This window comes from Pan paniscus, chromosome 7 (assembly GCF_029289425.2).
Source record: "Pan paniscus chromosome 7, NHGRI_mPanPan1-v2.0_pri, whole genome shotgun sequence".
Taxonomy (NCBI): Eukaryota; Metazoa; Chordata; class Mammalia; order Primates; family Hominidae; genus Pan; species Pan paniscus.
The window spans coordinates 103,827,578-103,851,928 of NC_073256.2; the positions used below are offsets into that span (position 1 = coordinate 103,827,578).

The window sequence follows — 24,351 nt, forward strand, 5'->3', positions numbered from 1 at the left end:
TGGTACACCTCCCAGATGGGGCGGCGGCCGGGCAGAGGTGTGCCCCACTTCCCTCCCGGACGGGGCGGCTGGCCGGGGGGGGGCTGCCCCCCACCTCCCTCCCGGACGGGGCGGCTGGCCGGGCGGGGGCTGCCCCCCACCTCCCTCCCGGACGGGGCGGCTGGCCGGGCGGGGGCTGCCCCCCACCTCCCTCCCGGACGGGGAGGCTGGCCGGGCGGGGGCTGCCCCCCACCTCCCTCCCGGACGGGGCGGCTGGCCGGGCGGGGGCTGCCCCCCACCTCCCTCCCGGACGGGGCGGCTGCCGGGCGGAGACGCTCCTCAGTTCCCAGATGGGGCGGCTGCCGGGCGGAGGGGCTCCTCACTTCTCAGATAGGGCGGCGGCCAGGCAGAGGGGCTCCTCACTTCTCAGATGGGGCGGCCGGGCAGAGACGCTCCTCACCTCCCAGACTGGGTCATGGCTGGGCAGAGGCGCTCCTCACATCCCAGACGGGGCGGCGGGGCAGAGGCGCTCCCCACATCTCAGACTATGGGCGGCCAGGCAGAGACGCTCCTCACTTCCTAGACAGGATGGTGGCCGGGAAGAGGTGCTCCTCACTTCCCAGACTGGGCGGCCGGGCAGAGGGGCTCCTCACATCCCAGATGATGGGCGGCCAGGCAGAGACGCTCCTCACTTCCCAGATGGGGTGGCGGCCGGGCAGAGGCTGCAATCTCGGCACTTTGGGAGGCCAAGGCAGGTGGCTGGGAGGTGGAGGTTGTAGCTAGCCGAGATCACACCACTGCATTCCAGCCTGGGCAACATTGAGCACTGAGTGAATGAGACTCCATCTGCAATCCCGGCACCTCGGGAGGCTGAGGCTGGCAGATCACTCGCGGTTAGGAGCTGGAGACCAGCCCGGCCAACACAGTGAAACCCCGTCTCCACCAAAAAAATACGAAAACCAGTCAGGCGTGGCGGCACACGCCTGCAATCGCAGGCACTCGGCAGGCTGAGGCGGGAGAATCAGGCAGGGAGGTTGCAGTGAGCCGAGATGGCAGCAGTACAGTCCAGCTTCGGCTCGGCATCAGAGGGAGAGCGTGGAAAGAGAGGGAGAGGGAGACTGTGGGGAGGGGGGAGGGAGGGGGAGGGGAGGGGGAGGGGGAGGGGAGAGGGAGAGGTTTCTTCATTCTTGATTCAATTTCTGTTTTCTGATCATTTGGAATTCTATAAGTAACTTTTTAAAATGTGGGGTATTCTCTTCCTTTTCTGCTAACTATACTTTGAGTTTCCAATACTGTAATAAAAAGGGAATAATTAAGAGGTTAAAAAAGTACTAATAATTGAGAAAATGAACACTTCTGTATATATATATAATAGCCTTTATATATATAGCTGTGTGTGTGTATAGTCTTTTAATGTAAAGCTTATCTGTAATTTTTCTGATTATAAGGAAGAGTCATTTTTAAGATTGTCCTAGTGTGTTGTCTCTTACTGTTATTTTTGTATTTTTATTAAAGGTGGGAACAAAGAAAAGATCCTCATGGTAGAACCTATTATGTGGATCATAATACTCGAACTACCACATGGGAGAGACCACAGCCTTTACCTCCAGGGTAATATAGCACTCTTTATGCATCTGTAATTATATTTTATCACACATGTGGTTTTTAAATTTATTTAGTACAGCGTAATTTGATTCTTTCATTCTGTATATATTCAATTTCTTTACATTTCCTTATATAAATAATGAATGTTCAGTCAATGAGATTAGATAATCTGTAGGGCTTCCTCAAGAGACTGTCAAGCATTGGCATGAGTTACTGAGAGAAGTTGCAAAATTTGGTCAGTTGTCAGTCCTAATTTGTAATTTTTTTAAGGAAAGAAAGGTAGTATTTAGGACAGTTTATATGTATGGTTCTCCATGGATAGTGATCTAAACTATGTTATTTCATAAGATTTAATGACTTAAATATTAAATGACTTAAAGGCCCAAATGATTTAATGACTTAAAGGCCCAAAACTATGATCTACAAAGATTGCCGTGAGTGAACTTATACCTAAAATTGTAGAAGGTTTTAAATTAATAAAGTTTTTATTACATACTAAAATTCATGCTATTAGGCTGTCATTCAAGGCCATTCACAAACGAGTCTTCCTTTACCTTTGTATTCTTTCATAACTGTCTACATAACTGCACTGATAGCTAGTCGAATTGTACTGTTTGCATTCATTTACTCACACATTCTATGTGTACCTGGAATATATTTCTTACATACTCAGATTTCCCTTCCAGATTCAATTTAAAGCCCACCATTTTAAAACACATTCAAAATCTAGAAAATTCAAGGCAGAGAAATGTTATTTTTATGGGATATTTCTCTTTTATGGAATAAAGCACTCAGGCCTTGACTCTACAGTATTAAATGAGAACGTATTGGAAAACATGGTGCTGATATTGCAATATAGCAAACCATGAAGTTCATTTTAACTATGACAAGATCATCAAGTTATAGTCATTCATTTAGCCCATTCATTGAGTGCCATGACTTGGGGTTTATTTCACTGAAACTGTTGTCCAAAAATTAGGCAGAGGTTGTCTTTAATTTCATCTTTAGCGTCTTATTATTCTCTTTGTGACCCCATTGTATTTTTAGTAATAAGTTTAAGGAATTTATAATTGGTTGCTGAAAGGAGTTTACAATCATTTTATAAATTAATGACAAAAATTGGTTTAATAGATCCTACATGTGTAGAACAGGTGGGAGTTGGAGTGAATCCTGGAGGATGAGTAGAATTCTGGTTGGTAGAGAAATAGGGAAGGGTATTCTGTGAGGCAAAGGGGAAACAAAATTCACTCATGACACCCTTGGAACCAGCAAATAGTTGGTTAGACTCTCACATGAGGCCCTTGTAGGATCTCAGGGAAATGAGGCTGAAAATGTGGACAATTCATTTTTATGCCATGCCAGTGAGCCATCATGGGTGGAATGACATGGAGTCCACCTGTGTTTCAGGAAGAAAATTGGCAGCAATATAATGGCAGGAAGGTGAGTTTAAAAAGTAATAAAAAGAGTTCAGTTAACTCATTCTGAACATGGGCATTGGCTATAGAGCAGATTGCTTGGTATACAGCAAGCACTGTCAGTAAATGCTTATCAAAGAAAGAAGGAGAGGCCGGGCACGGTGGCTCATGCCTGTAATCCCCACGCTTTGGGAGGCCAAGAGGTGGGAGGATCACCTGAGGTCAGGGGTTCGAGACCATCCTGGCCAACGTGGTGAAACCCCCATCTCTACTAAAAATACAAAAAATTAGCTGGGCATGGTGGTCTGTGCCTGTAATCCCAGCTACCCAGGAGGCCGAGGCAGGAAAATCACTTGAACCTGGGAGGCAGAGGTTGCAGTGAGCCGAGATCACACCATTGCACTTCAGCCTGGGTGACAAGAGCGAAACGCCATCTCAAAAAAAAAAAAAGAGGGAGAAAGGATAGCCAGATTGATACTAAAACTGTTCATTCAGTGGCCTCTTTTTAGACAGTCTTTAGAAATTATATTAGGGCTAATGCTTTCCCTCCCCGTAAGGGGCTTAAAACCTAGATGATGTGTTGACAGCTGCAGCAAACGACCATGGCACATGTATACCTGTGTAACAAACCTGCACGTTCTACACATGTATCCCAGAACTTAAAGTAAAATTAAAAAAAAAAAGAAAATAAGCAAACTCTTGTAGTGCAGGACTAAACATTACAGTGATTAAAGGAAAAAAAAAAAGATATTAGTGGTAGAATGGCAAGGTAATTTAGGTAAAATAAATAGTTCATAGTTTTATATGTTTTAGTTATTTTAACATGTCTTGAACTTGATATTTAAATTGAAGTAATAACTGCTTTTCATTTTCTTATATTGAGAGATTATTGTTTATTATTGTTTATTTGTGGTAGTTGGGAAAGAAGAGTTGATGATCGTAGAAGAGTTTATTATGTGGATCATAACACCAGAACAACAACGTGGCAGCGGCCTACCATGGAATCTGTCCGAAATTTTGAACAGTGGCAATCTCAGCGGAACCAATTGCAGGGAGCTATGCAACAGTTTAACCAACGATACCTCTATTCGGTAATTAGCAAATTGTAAGATGTTAACATAACTTCCTCCCTCAGGTGTTTCTTTTTTTATTTTTATTTTTTTTTTGCTATCCCTTGACCATAATCACATATCTATTTTGGTGATTTTTAGAAATGGTATAGACTGTGTTACAAGATATTTTTTAGTTAATCTTTAATAAATAGTGTTTCTGATATATATAAGCACTTTATAATATTTTAAAATATTCTAGTTTACTAACATAACTTATACATTAAGTTTTATATCCTAAGGGGTAGTTTCATAAATGCATTTCTTAATAAAATAATATTTTTACTAATTTTCAATCCTCCACTTTTATAAATTTTGTTTGCTTTCAACAAAACCAGTTACTTTATTATTTTACTTAGAGCCAGTCTTGCAGTATGCTACCTATTCTGATTCTCTTCCCAGATTCTAAGAAGCAACACTCATCTGTTTTGCTCCATCAAAGATATTTCTAGAACTCGAAAGTTTTATCCAAAAAATCTAATGCTGTCTGAAAATTTGACCAATTGGTGATTTACTTATTGCCATAAGCAAACATCCGTGAGAGGAGTGGAAAAAACAAAACAAAACTCCTCTGATAAATGGTGTGATCATAGGAGGTAGAAAAGATAAATTTTAAGTACTGGACAACTACAGATAGTGTTTTGAGGCAACTTGAAGAAACCTAAAATATAGAAGCTAGCAGATAGAAAGGAAGTAGGAAAGAGACATAGAAAGAAAATGTAAGTAACTTTCTCCAAAATCCTGCTGCAGTCTGGCTCTTTCAACCACATTTTTTTCAGAGGTTAAATAGTAAGTTCTCATTTGCAGGTTGACCTACTCTCCTGGTTATATGTAGCTAGCAGGGAGGGAATGGGCAGCCTAGTTTCCATAGCGTTTCCTGCTGCCTTCAATTGCTGGTTCTTCCATGACTTGTACAGAAATCTGTGGTAAGGTTCCATAATTTAGCTGTATATAGTAATTATACCATGTGGTATATATAGTAATATATATAGCTATATACATCCATAAAAAGTAATACATATAGCTTTGTTTTTGGTTGGACTTATCTGTACACATGAAAACCTTTGGTGAACAGGGCAGAATGAGGTAACAGATGTGTATCAGAAGAATGTTATCTTGCAAGTAATAGAATCTCCTTAAACACATTGAGGTTTAATTATCTCAGTACAACATCAAGTCTGGGGTAAAAGTGTAAGTGCTGCATTGACTCAGTAGTGTCATCAAGGACCCGGGTTCTTTCTGCCCTTTTGCTCTGCCATCCATGTCGCACTTCAGGCCTGTTACTTCGTTTATATACTCTGCACTATGGGCCTCACATCCGTAGTCTAGGCAAGAAGAAAGAGAAAGAGGAATTGAAAGGGCAGATGGCTCTGTTGTTGCAAGCCCTTGCCTTTTTTACTTAGCGAAGGATGCCCTCACCATGGCCTTCTGCCTATACCTCATTGGCCAGAATTGGTCACTCTACCAACTCAGCTGCAGGGAAGGGGGAATGGAATGATCTTTATGGCCACGTTTCTACCTCCAACAAAACAGGGTTTTGGTTCTCAAGAACAGGTGGAAGATAAATATTGAGTATAATTAACTGGGTCTGTTACAAGATTATATTCATCAAGATGCATATACTTTAAGAAATTATTTTTCAGGTAATGATTTTTATATTTGTCATTATTATAGAATTCTTGATAGAATGCTTATATTTTCTTCAGAATATATTTCTAGGTTATAAGAATGGAGGCATACATAAAAATGTGTTTTTATGTATGTATGAAAATATAAAAGATACTAATTAAAAGTTTATTTCTATAAATGATACTGGAGTTGAGTGTTAGTTTTATTAGTGGGCATTTGTTTTAAAGAAAATTGTGATAACTGTTCTATTTTTAAACAAATAATATTGCCTCATTTAACATCATAATTTCCTATATGTTCTTCTCCCATTTCATCTTCCCTCTATAGATTAGTATGGAAGGACTGGGAGAGTAAAGTATTGATGCCAGTGTATTATTTTTAAATCATTTTAGAAAAACTAATAATTAATTTGGTTAGTTGATAGTCTCCTCTTCATGACATTTTATGAACTTAGTGTCTTGGCTGGGAGCGGTGGCTTACACCTGTAATCCCAGCACTGTGGGAAGCTGAGGCGGGTGGATTGCTTGAGCCTAGGAGTTCGAGACCAGCCTCAGAAACATGGCAAAACCTTGTCTCTACAAAAAATACAAATATTAGCCGGGTGTGGTGGCGCATATCTGTAGTCCTAGCTACTCGGTTGTTGCTGAGGTGGGAGGATTGCTTGAGCCCGGGAAGCAGAGGCTGCTGTGAGCTGAGATCACGCCACTGCACCCCAGTCTGGGTAATAGAGCAGGAAGATCCTGTCTCAAAAAACAAAGAACTTTGTGTCTTGAAATTGCTGTATTTCCTTATAATGTGGACCTATCTATCTGTCTATATAATAATATAGATATATTTTTGAGACAGCTTCTCGCTCTGTTGTGCAGGCTGGAGTGCAGTAGTAGTGTGATCACAGTTCACTGTAGCCTCCACCTCCTGGGCTCAAGTGATCCTCCCACTTCAGCCTTCCAAGTAGCTGGGACTTTAGGCATGTGCCAACACGTCTGGCTAATTAAAAAAAAAATTTTTTTTATAGAGACAGGATCTTCCAGGCTGGTCTTGAACTCCTGGGCTTAAGTAATCCTCCCACCTTGCCCTCCCAAGGTGCTGAGATTACAGGCATGAGCCACTGCGCCCAACCCCTTATCATATTTTTAGAAAATTATTATAAAATGTGATTCTGCCACATGCTTGGCTTATTTCTACTTTCATATTAAAACACTGTTATTTTATTTCTCTCCCTAATCTTTTCTCCAATCAGGCTTCAATGTTAGCTGCAGAAAATGACCCTTATGGACCTTTGCCACCAGGCTGGGGTAAGCTGTTTTTGCTAATGATCTATAAGGGAGATATATATCTCTCCATATATATATCCCTTATTTTATATATATATATATATATATCCCTTATTTTATATATATATATCTCCCTTATATATGTCCCTTAACATATATATATCCCTTATAATATATATTTAATATGGATTATATATTCTATATATTATATATTCTGTAGAATGTTATATATTCTGTATACTATATAGAATATATAATCCATATTAAATATATTATATATTATAAGGGATATATATGTATATTATATATGTATATATTATAAGGATATATATGTATTATATATATAATATACAGAATATATAGAATAGATTATATATTAACGAATTATATATTATAGAATATATATTATATTCTACGTAATTATCTATAATATAATATATATATTCTCTATAATATATGTTATATTCTCTATAATATATATTATATTCTATATAATATATTCTATAATATATAAGGGATACATATATCCCTGATATGTTTTTATATATATAATATATATTATATATAATTATATATGTTCCTTATTTTATATATAGATCCTAAATAGTTATTAAATATTATACTCACTTTATATTTCAGAAAAAAGAGTGGATTCAACAGACAGGGTTTACTTTGTGAATCATAACACAAAAACAACCCAGTGGGAAGATCCAAGAACTCAAGGGTATGTATATACAGCAGCCTTAAGTCGTCTTGCATATATCAGTAGGTAGAACCAACCAACCTTGAATGAGATATTTTTAGTACCTAGAAAAGGTTCATCTTGTGATTTTAACTTTATCTTTTAGCTTACAGAATGAAGAACCCCTGCCAGAAGGCTGGGAAATTAGATATACTCGTGAAGGTGTAAGGTACTTTGTTGATCATAACACAAGAACAACAACATTCAAAGATCCTCGCAATGGGAAGTCATCTGTGTGAGTGAAAACCTGAAGTTCTCCTTTAAATATTGCTTAGTGAGCACATGAGATTTAGTCTCTAATTTATCCTCAAGTTTAGCAAAACATTTTACTTTTTGGTTCAAGAAAACCTACACAAGTGAAACCTTAGTATAGCTGTCTTTGCTCTCATTTGACAATGGATTTGCAGCATGTAAACTATTTATGTAGTGATTACTGTGTGCCGAGGATTGTTCTAAGTACTTCATAGATATTAACTCATTTTATCTTCCAATAACCCCTTGAGGTAGATACTATTATTTTTCCCTTTACCAAGTGAGGAGAGGTATAGGGAGCATAACTAACTGTGCAAAGTTATAAGGCAAGTAATGGAGCTGGTTTCTAACGATGACAGTCAGTCTCTGTCTAGACTCTGTGCTCTTAACTGCCACATCACACTGCTGCAATGAGATGGTCAGTGAAATGATTTTTCCAGATTTAAAGATACCTTAATTAAGCAGTTGACAGATCTCTCCTTCATTCTTACTCTAAGGTGTCATGTCTTTGCATAACTAAGAAAATAGAAGCAATCCTAAAAGGTCTTTTGCAAAGTTGTACCACCATATCTGTCCGTCTCCTACCATCTCTCCTCCCTCCTGTTCCTATAGATGAACTGTCATTGTTATTATCAAAGTCTCGTCCCTCTGCTGGTACATTCGATTCCTACCCCCACTTTTCTACTTAATTGCTCCAACAGTTATCACCTTTGTGTTGCATTATCAGGTTTTATTTCTCTACAAAATTATTCTTATCAGCTGTTATTTCTCCTAGATATAAAAAAAAAGCAAAAAAAAAAAAAAAGAAATTACAACTCTTCCCTTTACCAATGTGTTCGATCGCAGTTCATTTTTTTGTTTTTTTTTGAGACGGACTTTCGCTCCTGTCGCCCAGGCTGGAGTGCAATGATGCGATGTCAGCTCACTGCAACCTCCGCCTCCTGGGTTCAAGCGATTCTCCTGCCTCAGCCCCCTGAGTAGCTGGGATTACAGGCACCCGCCACCACGCCCAGCTAATTTTTGTATTTTCAGTAGAGATGGGGTTTCGCCATGTTGGCCAGGCTGGTCTCGAGCTCCTGACCTCAGGCGATCCACCTGCTTTGGCCTCCCAAAGTGCTGGGATTACAGGCGTGAGCCATCACACCCAGCCCACAGTTCATTTTTATTGCTCCCCTTTACAGGAAAGCTACTTGCACGGTTGTCTCTGTATTGCTGTTCATAGTTTCTCCTTTAAACCAACTCCAAGGAAGTTCCCCTGACACTGAATTTGCAAGGGCACCAATGATCTTCACATTGTTAATCCAGGCGTTGGTTTGCAGTCCTGCCTGATTTGACTTACCAGGAACATTTGACACAATACATTTCTCTCTCCTGGCAAAAGTAGTGCTGTGAGCCATACTTTCTTGATTTCCCTCTGCGTTTCTGTTCTTCTATCTTTATTTTGCCGAGTCCTCCTTTTTTTCCTAAGCCTCTTTTTTTTTTTTTTTTTGTTAACTACATTCATTCTCTTGATGCATCTTATTCAGTATTATGCTTTTAAAACATGTGCCTGCTAATGACTCACACATTTAGCTCAGACTTTTCACTTGAAATTTTGCTTTCTATATTCAGCTGCTTATTGACATCTCCACTTGTAACTCCTTCTTGGTAGGTCCTGTAAAACCTGCTCTCTGGCCAGGCATGGTGGCACACACCTATAATCCCAGCACTCTGGGAGGTTGAGGCGGGTAGATCACTTGAGCCCAGGAGTTTGAGACCAGCCTGGGCAACATAGCAAGAGCCAGTCTCTAAAAAAAAAAAAATTATAACAGCAACAACAAAAACCCAACTCTACCTGTGATATTCCCTGTCACAGTTGATGATAACTCCACTCTAGCAGGTGCTTGGGTCAAAAATTTTGAAATCACCTTGTCATGGTGGCTCACGCCTATAATCCCAGCAGTTTGGGAGGCCAAGGCGGGCGGATCACCTGAGGTCAGGAGTTCGAGACCAGCCTGGCCAACATGGTAAAATTAGCTGGGCGTGATGGCGTGTGCCTATAATCCCAGCTACTCAGGAGGCTGAGGCAGGAGAATCGCTTGAACCCGGGAGGCAGAGGTTGCAGTGAGCCGAGATTGCACCATTGCACTCCAGCCTAGGCAACAAGAGCGAAACTCCATCTTAGGAAAAAAAAAAAAAAAAATTGTGGAATCATCCACAACTCCTCTATCTCTCCTACCTTACAAACAGTCCATCAAGAATTCTAGTTACCTCAACTTCAAAACATATCTAGAATCCAGCTATGTCTCACCACCCCCACTGCCACCATTTTGGTCCAAGCTACCATTATCTGTTGCCTGGCTTGGTAGCAGAGTCCTCTCTCTGCTTTCTTCCCACACCTTGTACAATGTTGTTATTCTCCATACAGCACAGAGACTGAATTTCCAAAATAAAATTTAATTAAAAGTCATTTATTTGCACAAAACCCTTCAGTGGTTTCCATCTCAATAAGAGTAAAAAGCACACTTTACAACAGCCTAAATGGCCTTATAGGATCTGATCCCTCTTATCTCTTCAACCTCCTCTTGGTTTTCGCTCCTCCTCATTCACCGTGTTCTAGCTTCATTGGCCGCTAGCTGTGCCTTCAACACCTTCAGCTTCCACCTTGGGTCTTAGCCCTTATTCCGTCTGCCTGGTATGCTCTTTTCCCGAAACTCCATATGGCTTTTGCCCTCTCCTTCATGTTTTTGCTCAAATGTCACTTTGTCTGTGAGCTCTACTCCTTTTACCCTTTTGAAAATCACAAAATGCTTCTCATATCACTCCTTATCCTTTGTCCTTTTAACAATGCCTTTTTTATTGTTTTATTGTTCTAGGTCAGGAGTGATAAGACATTTGTACTTTACTTATTTATTATATTTTTTTGTCTTATCTCCTTCACTAGTACATAAGCTCCACAAAACAGGCATTTTTACCTATTAATAAGTAATGCTGTCACTGTCTAGAAGAAAGCCAGGTACCAGCTATGCATTCAGTAAATGCTTTTTGAGTAAGTGAATTCACTTGAACCTGACAACACAAGAGAACATTTTTCATCTGTTCCAAAGTGTTCCTTAACATTATGAAAGTTCTTTGTGCCTGTCAGGCCCTCAATCAATAGGCAAGAGATCCAGGCTCTGTCACTGTGAGTCAAACCATATTGTAAAACCTGTATTCCTAGGTGCCGTGCCACCAACTCTGCCTTTTCTCTCACTGACCACGTGAACCGTGTGATCTGGATGACAATGTTGTTTCTAGGAATTTGATTTTGCTTTGCTTATTATCTCCAGGAATATTTGTTTGGGTTTTAGGTTAGGCTTAGGATGTGGTAGAATTTCCTTCCACGTCTCTTCTGTCTGGAGCCTCTGTCCTCCTTAGATTTAAGGATTGTCAAAGATTTTCTTTGAAATAGTCTGTAGTAGACTTTAATATTTCATTTAACTCACTAACAAAAGATCCAGCCATAAATACAATGTCCTTCTTTGTGTATATGTGTGTCCTGTTGCTGTAATAGTCCCCATTACTTGAGCTTCTTTTGGCCCACCATGTATGTATACCCTTCTCTCCCAGGAGAAATCTTCCTGTGGTATTTTGTTGGACTTTAGTACACTCTGATTTTATACTGAATACTAAATATTCAACTTTATTATGAGTTAATTTGGTTTATTTTTGTTTTTCTTTAGAACTAAAGGTGGTCCACAAATTGCTTATGAACGCGGCTTTAGGTGGAAGCTTGCTCACTTCCGTTATTTGTGCCAGGTACTATAGTGGTAAATAAATCTTATACTCAATAATTTAGTCTTCTCTTTATACAATACATATACTATAACTCAGATGATATTATGATATTATTTTTGTTTTTAGTCTAATGCACTACCTAGTCATGTAAAGATCAATGTGTCCCGGCAGACATTGTTTGAAGATTCCTTCCAACAGGTAAGGAGGATTTTAGCAGAATAAAACACTATTTGTCTCATTGTATTCTGTGCATCTAAAGAAAGTCAGGGTTTTAGAGATTTTTAGACCACCCAGAACACAGCTATAATAATAATGACTGCCACTGCCACTTGTTGAGTGCCTTTGTTTTGTTTTGTTTTGTTTTGTTTTCTTAAATAGAGATGGAATTTCGCCATGTTGCCCAGGTTGGTCTCGACCTCTGGGCTCAAACGATCTACCCACCTTGGCCTCGTAAAATGCTGGGATTACAGGCTTGAGCCACTGCATCTGGCCTGAGTGCCCATTTTAATCATAGTTACACTAAACCCTCCCATATACTGAGTGATTATCATTTGCAAAACACCGGCATCTTACATTTCTCATTTTATTTCATTCATCCTCACAGCATCCCTTTGAGATAGCACTTATTGTATCTCCATGTTATAGGTAAAGGTACTGAGACTGAGAGACATATCATGAATTTAGATGTGTATTTACTAAAATAAAGCTTAAACAGCTTTTGGAACAAGTTGATTCTTGTTTTGACACAATACTTGGCTAAGAATTTATTACCTCAAAGTTTTGATAATGCTATCAAATTAAAATTAAATTGGTAGATACTGTATTCCATTTGAGAATTCCTTTAATAACTGTTTATTTTCACCTTTATGTTTCTGTTTAAATGTGATCTCAGAGAGACCTTCTCTGAGCCTACTATTTTAAGATGGCAGTCTTTCTCTTCTCCCTCACAGTCACATTCCAGCCATTTATGGTGCTTTATTCTTTTTCATAACCACCCAACATAGTGTATTTTGTCTTCCTTACTAGAATGTGAGCTCCATGAGAGCAGGGACTATTGGTTTACTGCTGTTCTGCCTAGTACCTAGAATAGTGCCTTTGCACATAGAGGGTATTCAATAAATATTTGATGAACAAATAAATGAATGCAATATTTCTTCCTTTCCTGAGTCATCTGCAGAATATTTAAGGATAAATAATCCAAATACTGTATTGTCAGTTTTTGCCCAATGAAGTGGAGAATTTTTCATAATGAGACGTCTTATTCCCCCCCTAGTATTATAATGATGAACCAAATTATGCTGTGTACTCAGGCATACAGGGACTTTTATTTATACTTTGTACAAGCCAAAATGGAGTAATGATACTCTGAGCCCCAAGAGAATTTCAAACCATAGCTTAATTTTACGATTGGACTTTGGGCATGATACTTAAACTATTATCAAGTTGATTTTTTCTTTTGAGTTAATAAATTCTTAGCAAACTAAGTGTAAATAGGTCAACTTTTTCTAAACTCTGGATTGATTTTAGTAAATGTACATCTGAATTCATGGTAGACTTTATTTTGCTTTTTACCCTGTCTTGGGAAGAATCATGGTCTATTTGATGTATAGCACTGAGCCCACGACTGCCTCCAAGGAGGCATGCTGGTGAGCTGTGCTTCAACCCAGACTTGCCAGTCTTGGCTCTGGTCCTGACATATGTGTGGAATGTAATTTATTTCTATCCAAAGTAAAGCCTACTTACTAGTAACCTTGATGTAAGCTATTAAAGATTATGAAAATTTGGTATAGGTATTGTTTTTAAGTTATACTAGCCTGTGAATAAATTCATCATTGTATAAATAATTGCTCATTATAGCTGAGTTCCTTTCCTACTGAGAAATGGAATGTGTGGTATAAACAGGATGCAGAACAAAGTCTTTTGCCTCTAAGTACTGCTAGTCAGAAAAATTTACCTGTTGGAAGATTTTGGTACAGTTTGGGGAAACCAGCAGGGGAGATAATATTTTTAACCTTAAAAGCCTTTTGTGTCAAACTCTTCCTGTCTTGTCATTAACCCAAAATAGAACTATCCATTTAATACTAGAAGGAGGAAAGAGTATAGTTGACCCTTAAACAACACAGGGGTTAGGGGTGCTGACCCCTTGCACAGTTGAAAAGCCATGTATAACTTTTGACTACCCCAAAACTGAACTACTAATACCTACCATTGACTGGAAGCCTTACCAATAACGTAAAGAGTCAGTTAACACATAGAGTCAGTTAACACATATTTTGTATAATCTATGTATTATATACTGTATTCTTTTTTTTGAGACGGAGTCTCGCTCTGTCGCCCAGGCTGGAGTGCAGTGGCACGATCTCGGCTCACTGCAAGCTCCACCTCCCGGGTTCACACCATTCTCCTGCCTTAGCCACCCGAATAGCTGGGACTACAGGCGCCCACCACCACGCCTGGCTAACTTTTTGTATTTTTTAGTAGAGACGGGGTTTTACCATGTTAACCAGGATGGTCTCAATCTCCTGACCTCGTGATCCGCCTGCCTTGGCCTTCCAAAGTGCTGGGATTACAGGCCTGAGGCACCACACCCGGCCTGTATACTGTATTCTTATAATAAAGTAAGCTAGAGAAAAGAAAATTTTTTTAGAAAATCATAAGGAAGATAAAATACATATACTGTTCATTAAGTAGAAGTGGATCATCATAAAGGTCTTCATTCTCATTGTCTTCACATTGAATAGGCTGAGGAGGAGGAAGAGGGCTTGGCCTTGTTGTCTCAGGGGTGGCAGAGACTGAAGAAAATTCAAGTATAAGTGGACCTGTGCATTCACCATGTTGACTTAAACTCATCTTGTTTACGGGTCAACTATATGTGAAAGTGAGTCAGGAAAAGCTTAACAGATTGATATGTATGTCTTCATCTAGTTTGTGAAAGAAACCAATTCATCTCTTGAGTTAAAAGCATTGTATAAGATAAGGAAATGTGTTATTTTGAAAATAGAGATTAAATTTAAATTGTTTTGAAAGGAACTTGTACTGCATGTGAGTATTTAATATTCATGTTTTTGTTTTTAATTAGATTATGGCATTAAAACCCTATGACTTGAGGAGGCGCTTATATGTAATATTTAGAGGAGAAGAAGGACTTGATTATGGTGGCCTAGCGAGGTAAAATAAAAAACACATATGTGCCTTGAAATAAGTATATCTCATTGTATGCAGGGAAAGTATTCTTCAAAACATATGTGAATATATTGTATTAAATTTTTGAATTAACAATCCAGAATTTTTCTCAAAAATACACACGGTAACCATTATTATTATTACTACTCTTGGTTATCTTTCTATACATCTTTACATATATGTAAATTCGTATATATGTGTAATATCGTATGTATTTGCTGCTTTTTTAAACAATTAGTCATACAATGTACAAAATGTAGGATCTGATTTTGTTTTTTTATATAGTGTGGACATCTTTCTATGTTAGCATATATACAGTGAGTGAATGAATTTGTTTATTTCTTTTTTCTTCTTGTTTTTTAAAAAGTTTTAAAGGCTGGACGTGGTGGCTTACGCCTGTAATCCCAGCACTTTGGGAGGCCAAGGCGGGTGGATCATGATATCAGGAGATCGAGACCATCCTGGCTAACACGGTGAAACCCCGTCTCTACTAAAAATAAAAAAAATTAGCCAGGCATGGTGGTGGGCGCCTGTAGTTCCAGCTACTCGGGAGGGTAAGGCAGGAGAATGGCGTGAACCCAGGAGGCGGAGCTTGCAGTGAGCTGAGATCATGCCACTGCACTCCAGCCTGGGTGATGGAGCAAGACGCTGTCTCAAAAAAAAAAAAAAAAAAAGTTTTTAAAGCTTTTTGTAGAAATGAGGGTCTCACAGTTTTGCCCAGGCTGATCTTGAACTCCTGAGCTCAAGAGATTCCCCCAACCTTGGTCTCCCAAAGTACTGAGATTACAGGTGTGAGGCACAGCACTCAGTCTGAATATTTTCTTTTTTAAAATGGCTGTACAATATTCTGTTGTATGGAAATATCATAATTAATAGATTAGCATGCATACATTCTTATTTTTTGCTATTGTAAGTAACATCATATTTTGGTTTTATGTTTATGTTTTTAGTCCAATCTGAGTCTCTTTTGGGAATAAAGTTTTCTACATTCACTAAATATATTGTTAACAGTAGACACTTGTGAAGCAATATGGGTGGAAAATCCTTTTATTTTTCAATATTGTCCCTTATTTGTTCTGCCCCAGCCTAATTTGGCAACAATTTATTGTTTAGCAAAACATTTTTATTAAATCTTTCTAAAGAATTCAAACTTACTTTTCATAGAAACAACTCCTTTTTTGAACTCATTTCAGAGGTGTACAGAATTACAAAATCACAGTTTTAACACAACTGGCAAAAAGAGATACAGAACCAAGTACAACTGGTGGGGATAGATAAGTAATAATATATGTGGAATTATCAGAGTTTTGTTTATATTAGCATATTTCCTCGTTTACAACATCATTAAACTTTTCCAGAAACGAAACACTGCCTATCATAATAAATGTTCATATTGCATCTATTACGAGTTTATCTCAATTTCAGAAATGTTCAGACATAAGAAAGGTACATCTTAGAAATGAGGAAATATGGTATTTTTACAGTGTGTCTTTATTAACATTTACATTCTTATCTAAGCCCTTATTTGCCTCAACTATTTGGGTCTAAGTTTTATATTTTGATAGTTTTAATGAATATAGCTAGTTCCTCCATAACATGATTTTTTATTCCTAAATTTTTTATTTAATTCATGTATTGGTGGGCTAGATTCATCAAATGGTTTATTAAAGAGTTTACAGGATTGATATATTTCTACAGTCTTTGCATAATGTTCTCTGTTGCTTTTACATATAAACAACAATTTCACTAGATATAAATTTCTCGCACACTTGTTTTTCCAATACTCAGACATTGCTTTACTGTTTTCTAGCATTGAATGTTAGTACTGTGAAGTGTGAGGCCAGCCCCTTGTAGGAACCTTATTTTTCCTCTGGGTGCCCACACAGTCCTTTTTCCTGAAGTTCAATAATTTCACTGTTGATTGTTTTGTATCTTTTTTTAGGAATATATTAAGATCTTCCTTAATGTCAGGGAAGTTTTCTTCTATTATGTCTTTGAATATTTTTTCTGTTCCATTTGTTCCATTTTTCTTCAGGAACATCAGTCATGGGTATGTGGAATCTCCTTTGTCAGTCTTACATGTCTGTCATCTTTTCTCTGATCATTTTTATCTTTGCGCTTTTCCATTTTATTTTGATTTTTCTCAAGCCTATCCTCATGTCACTGTTTGTAGTACTGCCCTACATTTTGCTGCTTCTAATGTGATTTTTCTTCATTAGTGGTTTTACTGTTTTCTTCATTTTCTTCTTTAGGCTCTGCTAGCTCATCTGTTGTCTCATAATTTTTTCAACCTCTTGTGTCTCTTCAGTTTATTTGAGAGTATTGAGAAGAATATGTTGAAAGTTAATTCTTCTGCCTCTTGCTAGTTAGGAATTTTTCTTCCTTTTCTGCTAGCATCAGAGGAAAAGAGTAGATGCCATGTTTTAGCCATTCTTCTTTTGAATTGATTCAGTTTTCTCTGGGCTGTTGTTTGCTAAAAATTATCTGAAGCATCTGGAGGGTTTATTCCTAGTTTTTATATATGTGTCTAAACACACTCACAAGACCCGCTCCATCCTCTTACCTGGGGTATGTCTTACTTCAGCCTCATCATAGAGGGAAGTCACTTGGTTCAACTACTACTATGTTACAACTGGACTTAGTTTTAATAATTGGTGTTTACTATTTCTAGTTGATTTTGTTGAGGACTCCCTTCTCTACCCTTCAGGCAGTATCAGTGATTGTGTTTTATAACCTTTAGAAAAACGTTTATTAACAGGCTGCCAGGCCAGATATAGCCTACATAGAGGTGGCCCTCATTGTGATTTTACAGTTTTTAAATTACTTGATGACATTTGAAAATCATTAGATTATGCTTAAGAATGAAGATTTCTGACTTCTCTTTAAAACACTCGACCCGCAATCCTGCCTTCTCCTGTGGCGTCAGTGGGCTGAATCAGAGTCGTTGTTTCCCCTGTAGATTAGCATATACTCTGTTTCACTACGGTGTCCACCACTGCCCAGTTGTCTGAGGACTACGATAATATGCCTAGAAATTCTTCTTCCTTAAAACCAATAATTCAGCAGGTATATAAGGAATGGAGGATTGTGGCTAAGCAGAGAATGTGAGCCCCATCTAGAGAATAGAGAAGGAATCCCCTTGTACTTACAGATTACTGTAAGCATTTGAGTTTGGAACCCTTCTTTAGAAGAAATTGCTGTTGAAAAGAACCTTTTAGAGATTGGGTTTATCTTGTAATACCTTTATCTAGTTGGATTTCGCATATTGGACTTTAAAATGGGTGGTAAAAGGTTAGAGATTGCTTATCACATTTAAAGATTTAACCTTTTAAATTTTAGTTTCATTTTTAATGCAATGACAATAAAGTTAAAAGTGTTAAATAGCAGCAGTGCTGTGTATCTCGGTATCACCTGCAAATGTATATTAAAACCTGTTGTATATACATCCTAGAGTGCTTGTAAGAGTTAAGAATACAAAAAAATACATGGCTTTTGCCTTTGAGAAACTTACAGTCTGATGGATGGGGCAAGTCATGTGCATAAAAATGAATTAATATTGTGAGGTTGTTACAACAGAGTATTCAGTGACTGATATTAATACAAATACACTGGAAATTGCCTCAAAAAATTGTTGAAATGGGATTTAAGCTGAATTGAAGTTGAGGAGACATATCCAAGCAAAAGTGTGGCATACAAATAAGCATGTTATATCTATATGAGGATCAGTGAATTTGTAGTTTGGCCACATCGAAACTAGCAGGTAACTTAAATGGAGAGCCAGATCATAGAAGAACTTGGATAGAGGGCCAAAGAATTGGGCAGTGGAGTTCTTAAAGACTGTTGAGCAGAGGTATGATGTATATATGAGTATATTTAAGATCTGTTTTTAAATTCACATATTAATGCTAAAAAATAACCTTGACTTATTTTCTTATAGAGAATGGTTTTTCTTGCTTTCACATGAAGTTTTGAACCCAATGTATTGCTTATTTGAGTATGCGGGCAAGAACAACTATTGTCTGCAGATAAATCCAGCATCAACCATTAATCCAGACCATCTTTCATACTTCTGTTTCATTGGTCGTTTTATTGCCATGGTGAGTTCCTGACTTTATTATTTTTATTTATTTAAATTTGTTACAAATGTATTAGAGAAGGCTTTAAAAAAAAAAAAGGATAAGCATTATATTTGCTATTCACAAATTTTGTTACCAAGAAAGTTTCCCTGGAGAGTGTAAAAATATATTTTTTGAGTACCTGTATAAAATCAAGATTATGAATATGAAGATTATGTTTATACAGCCACTTAGTCTTTAAAAGTCCTTTCATTTTTAAATTTAAAACCCATTTATAGTATGACTACTTTTATTTGTTTATTTATTTTTAATAGAAAAAATTTTAATTCTTTTGAGACAGGATCACAGTCTGTTGCCCAGGCTGGAGTGCAGTGGTGTGATCTCAGCTAACTGCAACCTCCACCTTGCAGACTCAAACGATCCTCCCACCTCAGCCTCCCAAGTAGCTGAGACTACAGGCTCGCACCACCATGCCAGCTAATTTTTTTGTATTTTTAGTTGAGATGGGGTTTCATCATGTTGCCCAGGCTGGTCTCAAACTCCTGAGCTGAAGTGATCCGCCTGTCTCGGCCTCCCAAAGTGCTCAGATTACAAATGTGAGCCACCACTCCCAGCCTACTTTTCAATAAAAGGAAAATCTGAGCTATCTAATAATTGTATTTGATTGTTTTTGGAATTTTAAGAGCTTTGCAGAAGCCCTTATGGAACTATTGTCTTTTGGGAAGTGTTTGTATTTATCTATTTACGTATTTATTTACACTTTATTATCTATTAATTCATTCAGCAAAAATTTATTGACAGCCTACTGTAATGCCAAGCACTGTTTTAGGCTCCAGAGATGAAAAGAATACACAGTCCCTGCTCTCAGGGACCTAAATTCCATTAGATAGAAACGAGTAATCAATAGATATATTCTGAAGGAAAGAGTGTGTTGCTTTTTTTATATGGTATGGTTAGAGGAAACCTCACTGATGGATGACACATGAACAGAAATTGAAGAAAGCTAGGGACTGAATCATGCAGATATCTTGGAGACTATTCTAGGCATAGGGAACAGCAAGACAAAGGCTCTAATGTGGGAGTGCATTCTTGATTGAGAAAGAGACCAGTATAGTTGCAGCAGAGGATATGAGAGAGAATGTAATAGGAGATGAGATTGAGAGATGCTGTGTGGGACCTTTAGGAAATTCACGTAAGAGTTGAGTAGGGCAATGAGTGACCTGATCTAACTAACATGATCTGACTTAAATTTTATTAAGCTTGCTTTAAGAGTATGTAGAAGACAGACTATAATTGGGGGCATAGGAAAACATGGATAGAAGCAGGAAAATCATTTGTAACAATCCAGGTGAAAGATAATAGTGGCTTGGACTTGTGTCTTCTAGCAGTGGAGGAAGTGAGAAGTGATTTGGATTCTGGGTATATTGCGAAGTTAGAACTAACAGTTTTCTGACAGATTAGATGCAGGGGTGTGAGAGAGAGTCAAGTATGGCAACAATATTTATGGCCAGCTTGTCTGGTTGCAAATTTTGGGTATGGGAGAAATCCAGAATATTTAGGTTTGGCTTGTTAAGTTTGAAGTAGACATCCACATGGAGATGTAAAAGAGATAGTTGGAGGTATAAGTCTGGCCATGAAAGGATATTTAGTTTGGAGATAGGCATTTGGGAATTCTTGGCACATAGAGAGTATTAAAAGGCAATATGATTGTTTATAGAGTGAGTATGGATGAAGAAGTTGTTCAAGGACAATTATAGTCAGGGAGATAAGTAACCAACAAAAGATCTGAGGTAGTAGAATCAAATAGGAGTGGTCCCCAGAGGACAAGGGAAGAAGAAAGTGTGTTTCAAGAAGGAAGACATGGTCAACCCTGTCATATGTTACTGATAGACTGAGCAAGATGAAGCCTGGGATTTGACCATTGTATCTGCAAAGGTGAAAGTTATTCATGAGTGGTAGGGTGGAAAGACTGATGGGAGTAAAATCAAGAGAGAATGGAGGGAGAGTGGATACAGCAAATATAAACAAGGAATCATAGAGAATTGGTCACTAACTGGAAATGCTTATGGAGTCAAGAATGGGAGGAGAATAAAACATTTGTATTGCTGATAGTGATGACTAAGTAACTTAGTCTGTTTTGTGTTGCTATAAGGGAATACCAGAGGCTGGATAATTTATAAAGAAAAAGGGTTTGTTTGACTGTGCAGGCTGTACAAGAAGCATGGTGCCAGCATCGTCTTCTGGTGAGGGCCTCAGGCTGCTCCCACTCATGGCACAAGGGGAAGCAGCGTGTATGAAAGTCACATGATGAGAGAGGAAGCAAGGGTGGGGAGGAAGTGCCATACTCTTTTTAAAACCAGCTCTGTAGGGAACTAATAGAGTGAGAACTCACCAGGGCATTAGTCTATTAGCTGCAGGTCAAAATTCTTTGTTTTTCTGGTTTAATTTTAGAATCAGGGGTACATGTGCAGGTTTGTTAAAAAAGTATATTGTGTGATGCTGAGATTTGGGGTATGATTGAACCCATCATGCTCAGGTAGTGAACGTAGTACCCAATAGGTAGTTTTTCAGCCCTTGCCTTCCTCCCTCTCTCCCTCCCATAGTAGTCCCCAGGTGTCTATTTTTCCCATCTATTTATGTCCATGTGTGCCCAATGCTGAGCTCCCACCTGTACGTAAGAACATGCAGTATTTGGTAGTTGGCTTGGGAAAATGGCCTCCATCTGCATCTGTGTTGTTGCAAAGGATATGATTTCATTCTTTTTTTGGCTGAATAGTATTTCATGGTGCTTACAGTCCACCATTGATGGGCACCTGGATTTATTCTAGGTCTTTCCTATTGTGAGTAGTGCTGTGGGGAACATACAGTGCTTGTGTCCTTCGGTAGCACAATTTATTTTCCTCTGGATATCTATACCCAGTAATGGGATTGCTGATTCTCACGGTGGTTCAACTCTTAGTTCACTGAGAAATTTCCAACCTGCTTTTCAAAGTGGCTGAACTAATTTACATTCTGAACAAAGTATATGTCTCTTTTTTTTCTGAAGCCTTGCCAACATCTGTTATTTTTTAATGTTTTAACAAAAGCCATTCTGACTGGTATGAGATGGTGTTTCATTGTGGTTTTGATTTGTATTTCTCTGATGATTAGGGATGTTGAGCATTTTTTCATATATTTTGTTGGCTGCTTATATGTCTTTTCTTTTCTTTTCTTTTCTTTCTTTTTTTTTTTTTTTTTTTTTTTTTGAGACAAGAGTCTTGCTCTGTCACCCAGGCTGGAGTGCAGTGGCATGATCTCAGCTCACTGCAACCTCTGCCTCCTGGGTTCAAGCAATTCTCTTGCCTCAACCTCCTGAGTAGCTGGGACCACAGGCACGCACCACCACACTCAGCTAATTTTTGTATTTTTAATAGAGATGGGGTTTCACCATGTTGGCCGGGCTGGTCTCGAACTCCTAACCTCAGGTGATCCGCCAGCCTCGGCCTCCCCAAGTGCTGGGATTACAGGCGTGAGCCACCGCGCCCAGCAGCTGCTTATGTATCTTCTTTTGAGAAGTGTCTGTTTATGCTTGCCCAGTTTTTAATGGGTTTTTTTTTCTTGTTGATTTGCTTACATTCCTTATGAATTCTAGATATTAGACCTTTGTTGGATCCATAGTTTGTGAATATTTTCTCCCATTCTGTAGGTTAGTTTACTCCCTCTCTTGCTGTGCAGAAGCTCTTTAGTTTAATTAGGTCCTATTTATCAATTTTTGTTTTTGTTGCAATTCTTTTGAGGACTTAGCCAGAAATTTTTTTGTCAAGGCTAATATCAAGAGGGCATTTCCTAGGTTTTCTTCTAGGATTTTAATAGTTTTAGGTCTTACATTTAAGTATTTAATCTGTCTTGAGTTAATTTTTGTGTATGATGAAAGGTAGCACTCTAGTTTCATTCTTCTGTATGAAGAAGCCAGCTGGGGGATCACATTTCAACATGAGATTTGGTGGAGACAAACATCTAAACTATAGTACCAAGTTAGATGATAAAGAATTTGATAAAGTCAGAATATAAGGAATATGAGAGCAATGGGCTTGAGTTGGAGAGAGGAGGAGATTTATTTAGCACACACACCAAGTGATGGAAAGATTATCTATAATAAGATTATATGGATTCAGATGCTAGTAGTGAGCAGATATAGTAGAACACACAAAAGTTTTCTTCTGGTTGCTTCTGTTTCCTCTGTGAAATAGGAAGTAAGATCATCAACTCAGAATAAGGAGTGGGGAGAAGTAAGTATTTGAGGAAAGAAGAGTAGGAATGAAATAGTCATCTAGGAAAGTGGGAGAGTGAATGCAGTAGGGAAATGTGATTACCAGGAAACAGACCAGTGATGAAATACAACTGTCGGTCATAGAGCAGTCAGCTTGGTTGTTTATGCATTTCTAGCATGTTCCATTGCCTAGGTACCAGCATTGAGTAACCTGAGAGTTGAATTTAGTTAGGCTTGGGATTTTGCTAGAAATACACTGGCAGAGATGGGGTTTGAAGGGAGTTATTTTATTTTATTTTTTGAGACAGAGTCTCACTCTGTCACCCAGGCTGGAGTGCAGTGGCACGATCTTGGCTCACTGCAGCCTCCACCTCCCAGGTTCAAGCAATTCTCCTGCCTCATCTTCCTGAATAGCTGGGACTACAGGCGCGTGCCACCATGCCCAGCTAATTTTTTGTATTTTTAGTAAGGACGGGGTTTCACTGTGTTAGCCAGGATGGTCTTGATCTCCTAACCTCATGATCCACCCGCCTCAGCCTCCCAAAGTGCTGGGATTACAAGTGTGAGCCACTGCGCCCCACCTTGAAGGTAGTTATTTTAATGATTGACTATGGAATCTAAACTGAGTAAGGGAAGACATAACTTCATGAGGGGGCTAAGGTAGTATTAATAGCTTCAGTGGATTTTTTTAGTTCCCCAAAATTGGTGGGAGTCTGGGGCTTCTGTGTTGGCTATTGTGAATAGGAGCGAAGGCACGATGGGGTTAGTCCTAAAAGCCTCACAGGCAGCAGTGAGAGTAAGAAAGGAACGAGAGAGCTGCCTTTTCAGGTGCACAGGGCCCTTTTATATTTCCTTATCCAGTTAGGTTAATTCAATTTATAAAACATTTAGGAAGATTGAGGCAGGGTATGGTAATAGAAGTCTTTTATCATCCTATACAGTTTTTGATATATGTTATGTAGCCATGTGTTATAAAATAGATTGTTTTAACTTTGTTTTTCATACCTAGCATTTTATATAATATTTTAGTTTTCATGATTTATGCCATTCACTTACTGAATGCTTTGTTTACTTGTGAAGTC

At 38.5% G+C, this 24,351-nt stretch overlaps 1 protein-coding gene across 3 annotated transcripts in view; it reads left to right on the top strand.

Annotated features, from left to right (window-relative positions):
• WWP1 (WW domain containing E3 ubiquitin protein ligase 1) overlaps positions 1-24,351 on the top strand; it is a 124,481-nt gene that overhangs the window by 80,742 nt on the left and 19,388 nt on the right. For all 3 annotated transcript variants that reach the window (XM_003821155.5, XM_008974633.5, XM_008974632.5), the window contains 9 exons: positions 1,495-1,590; positions 3,916-4,090; positions 6,978-7,032; positions 7,651-7,735; positions 7,860-7,988; positions 11,707-11,782; positions 11,888-11,959; positions 14,841-14,929; positions 18,882-19,041. In XM_003821155.5, the coding sequence (XP_003821203.2) occupies positions 1,495-1,590; positions 3,916-4,090; positions 6,978-7,032; positions 7,651-7,735; positions 7,860-7,988; positions 11,707-11,782; positions 11,888-11,959; positions 14,841-14,929; positions 18,882-19,041 (937 nt within the window). The remainder of the gene's footprint in view (positions 1-1,494; positions 1,591-3,915; positions 4,091-6,977; positions 7,033-7,650; positions 7,736-7,859; positions 7,989-11,706; positions 11,783-11,887; positions 11,960-14,840; positions 14,930-18,881; positions 19,042-24,351) is intronic.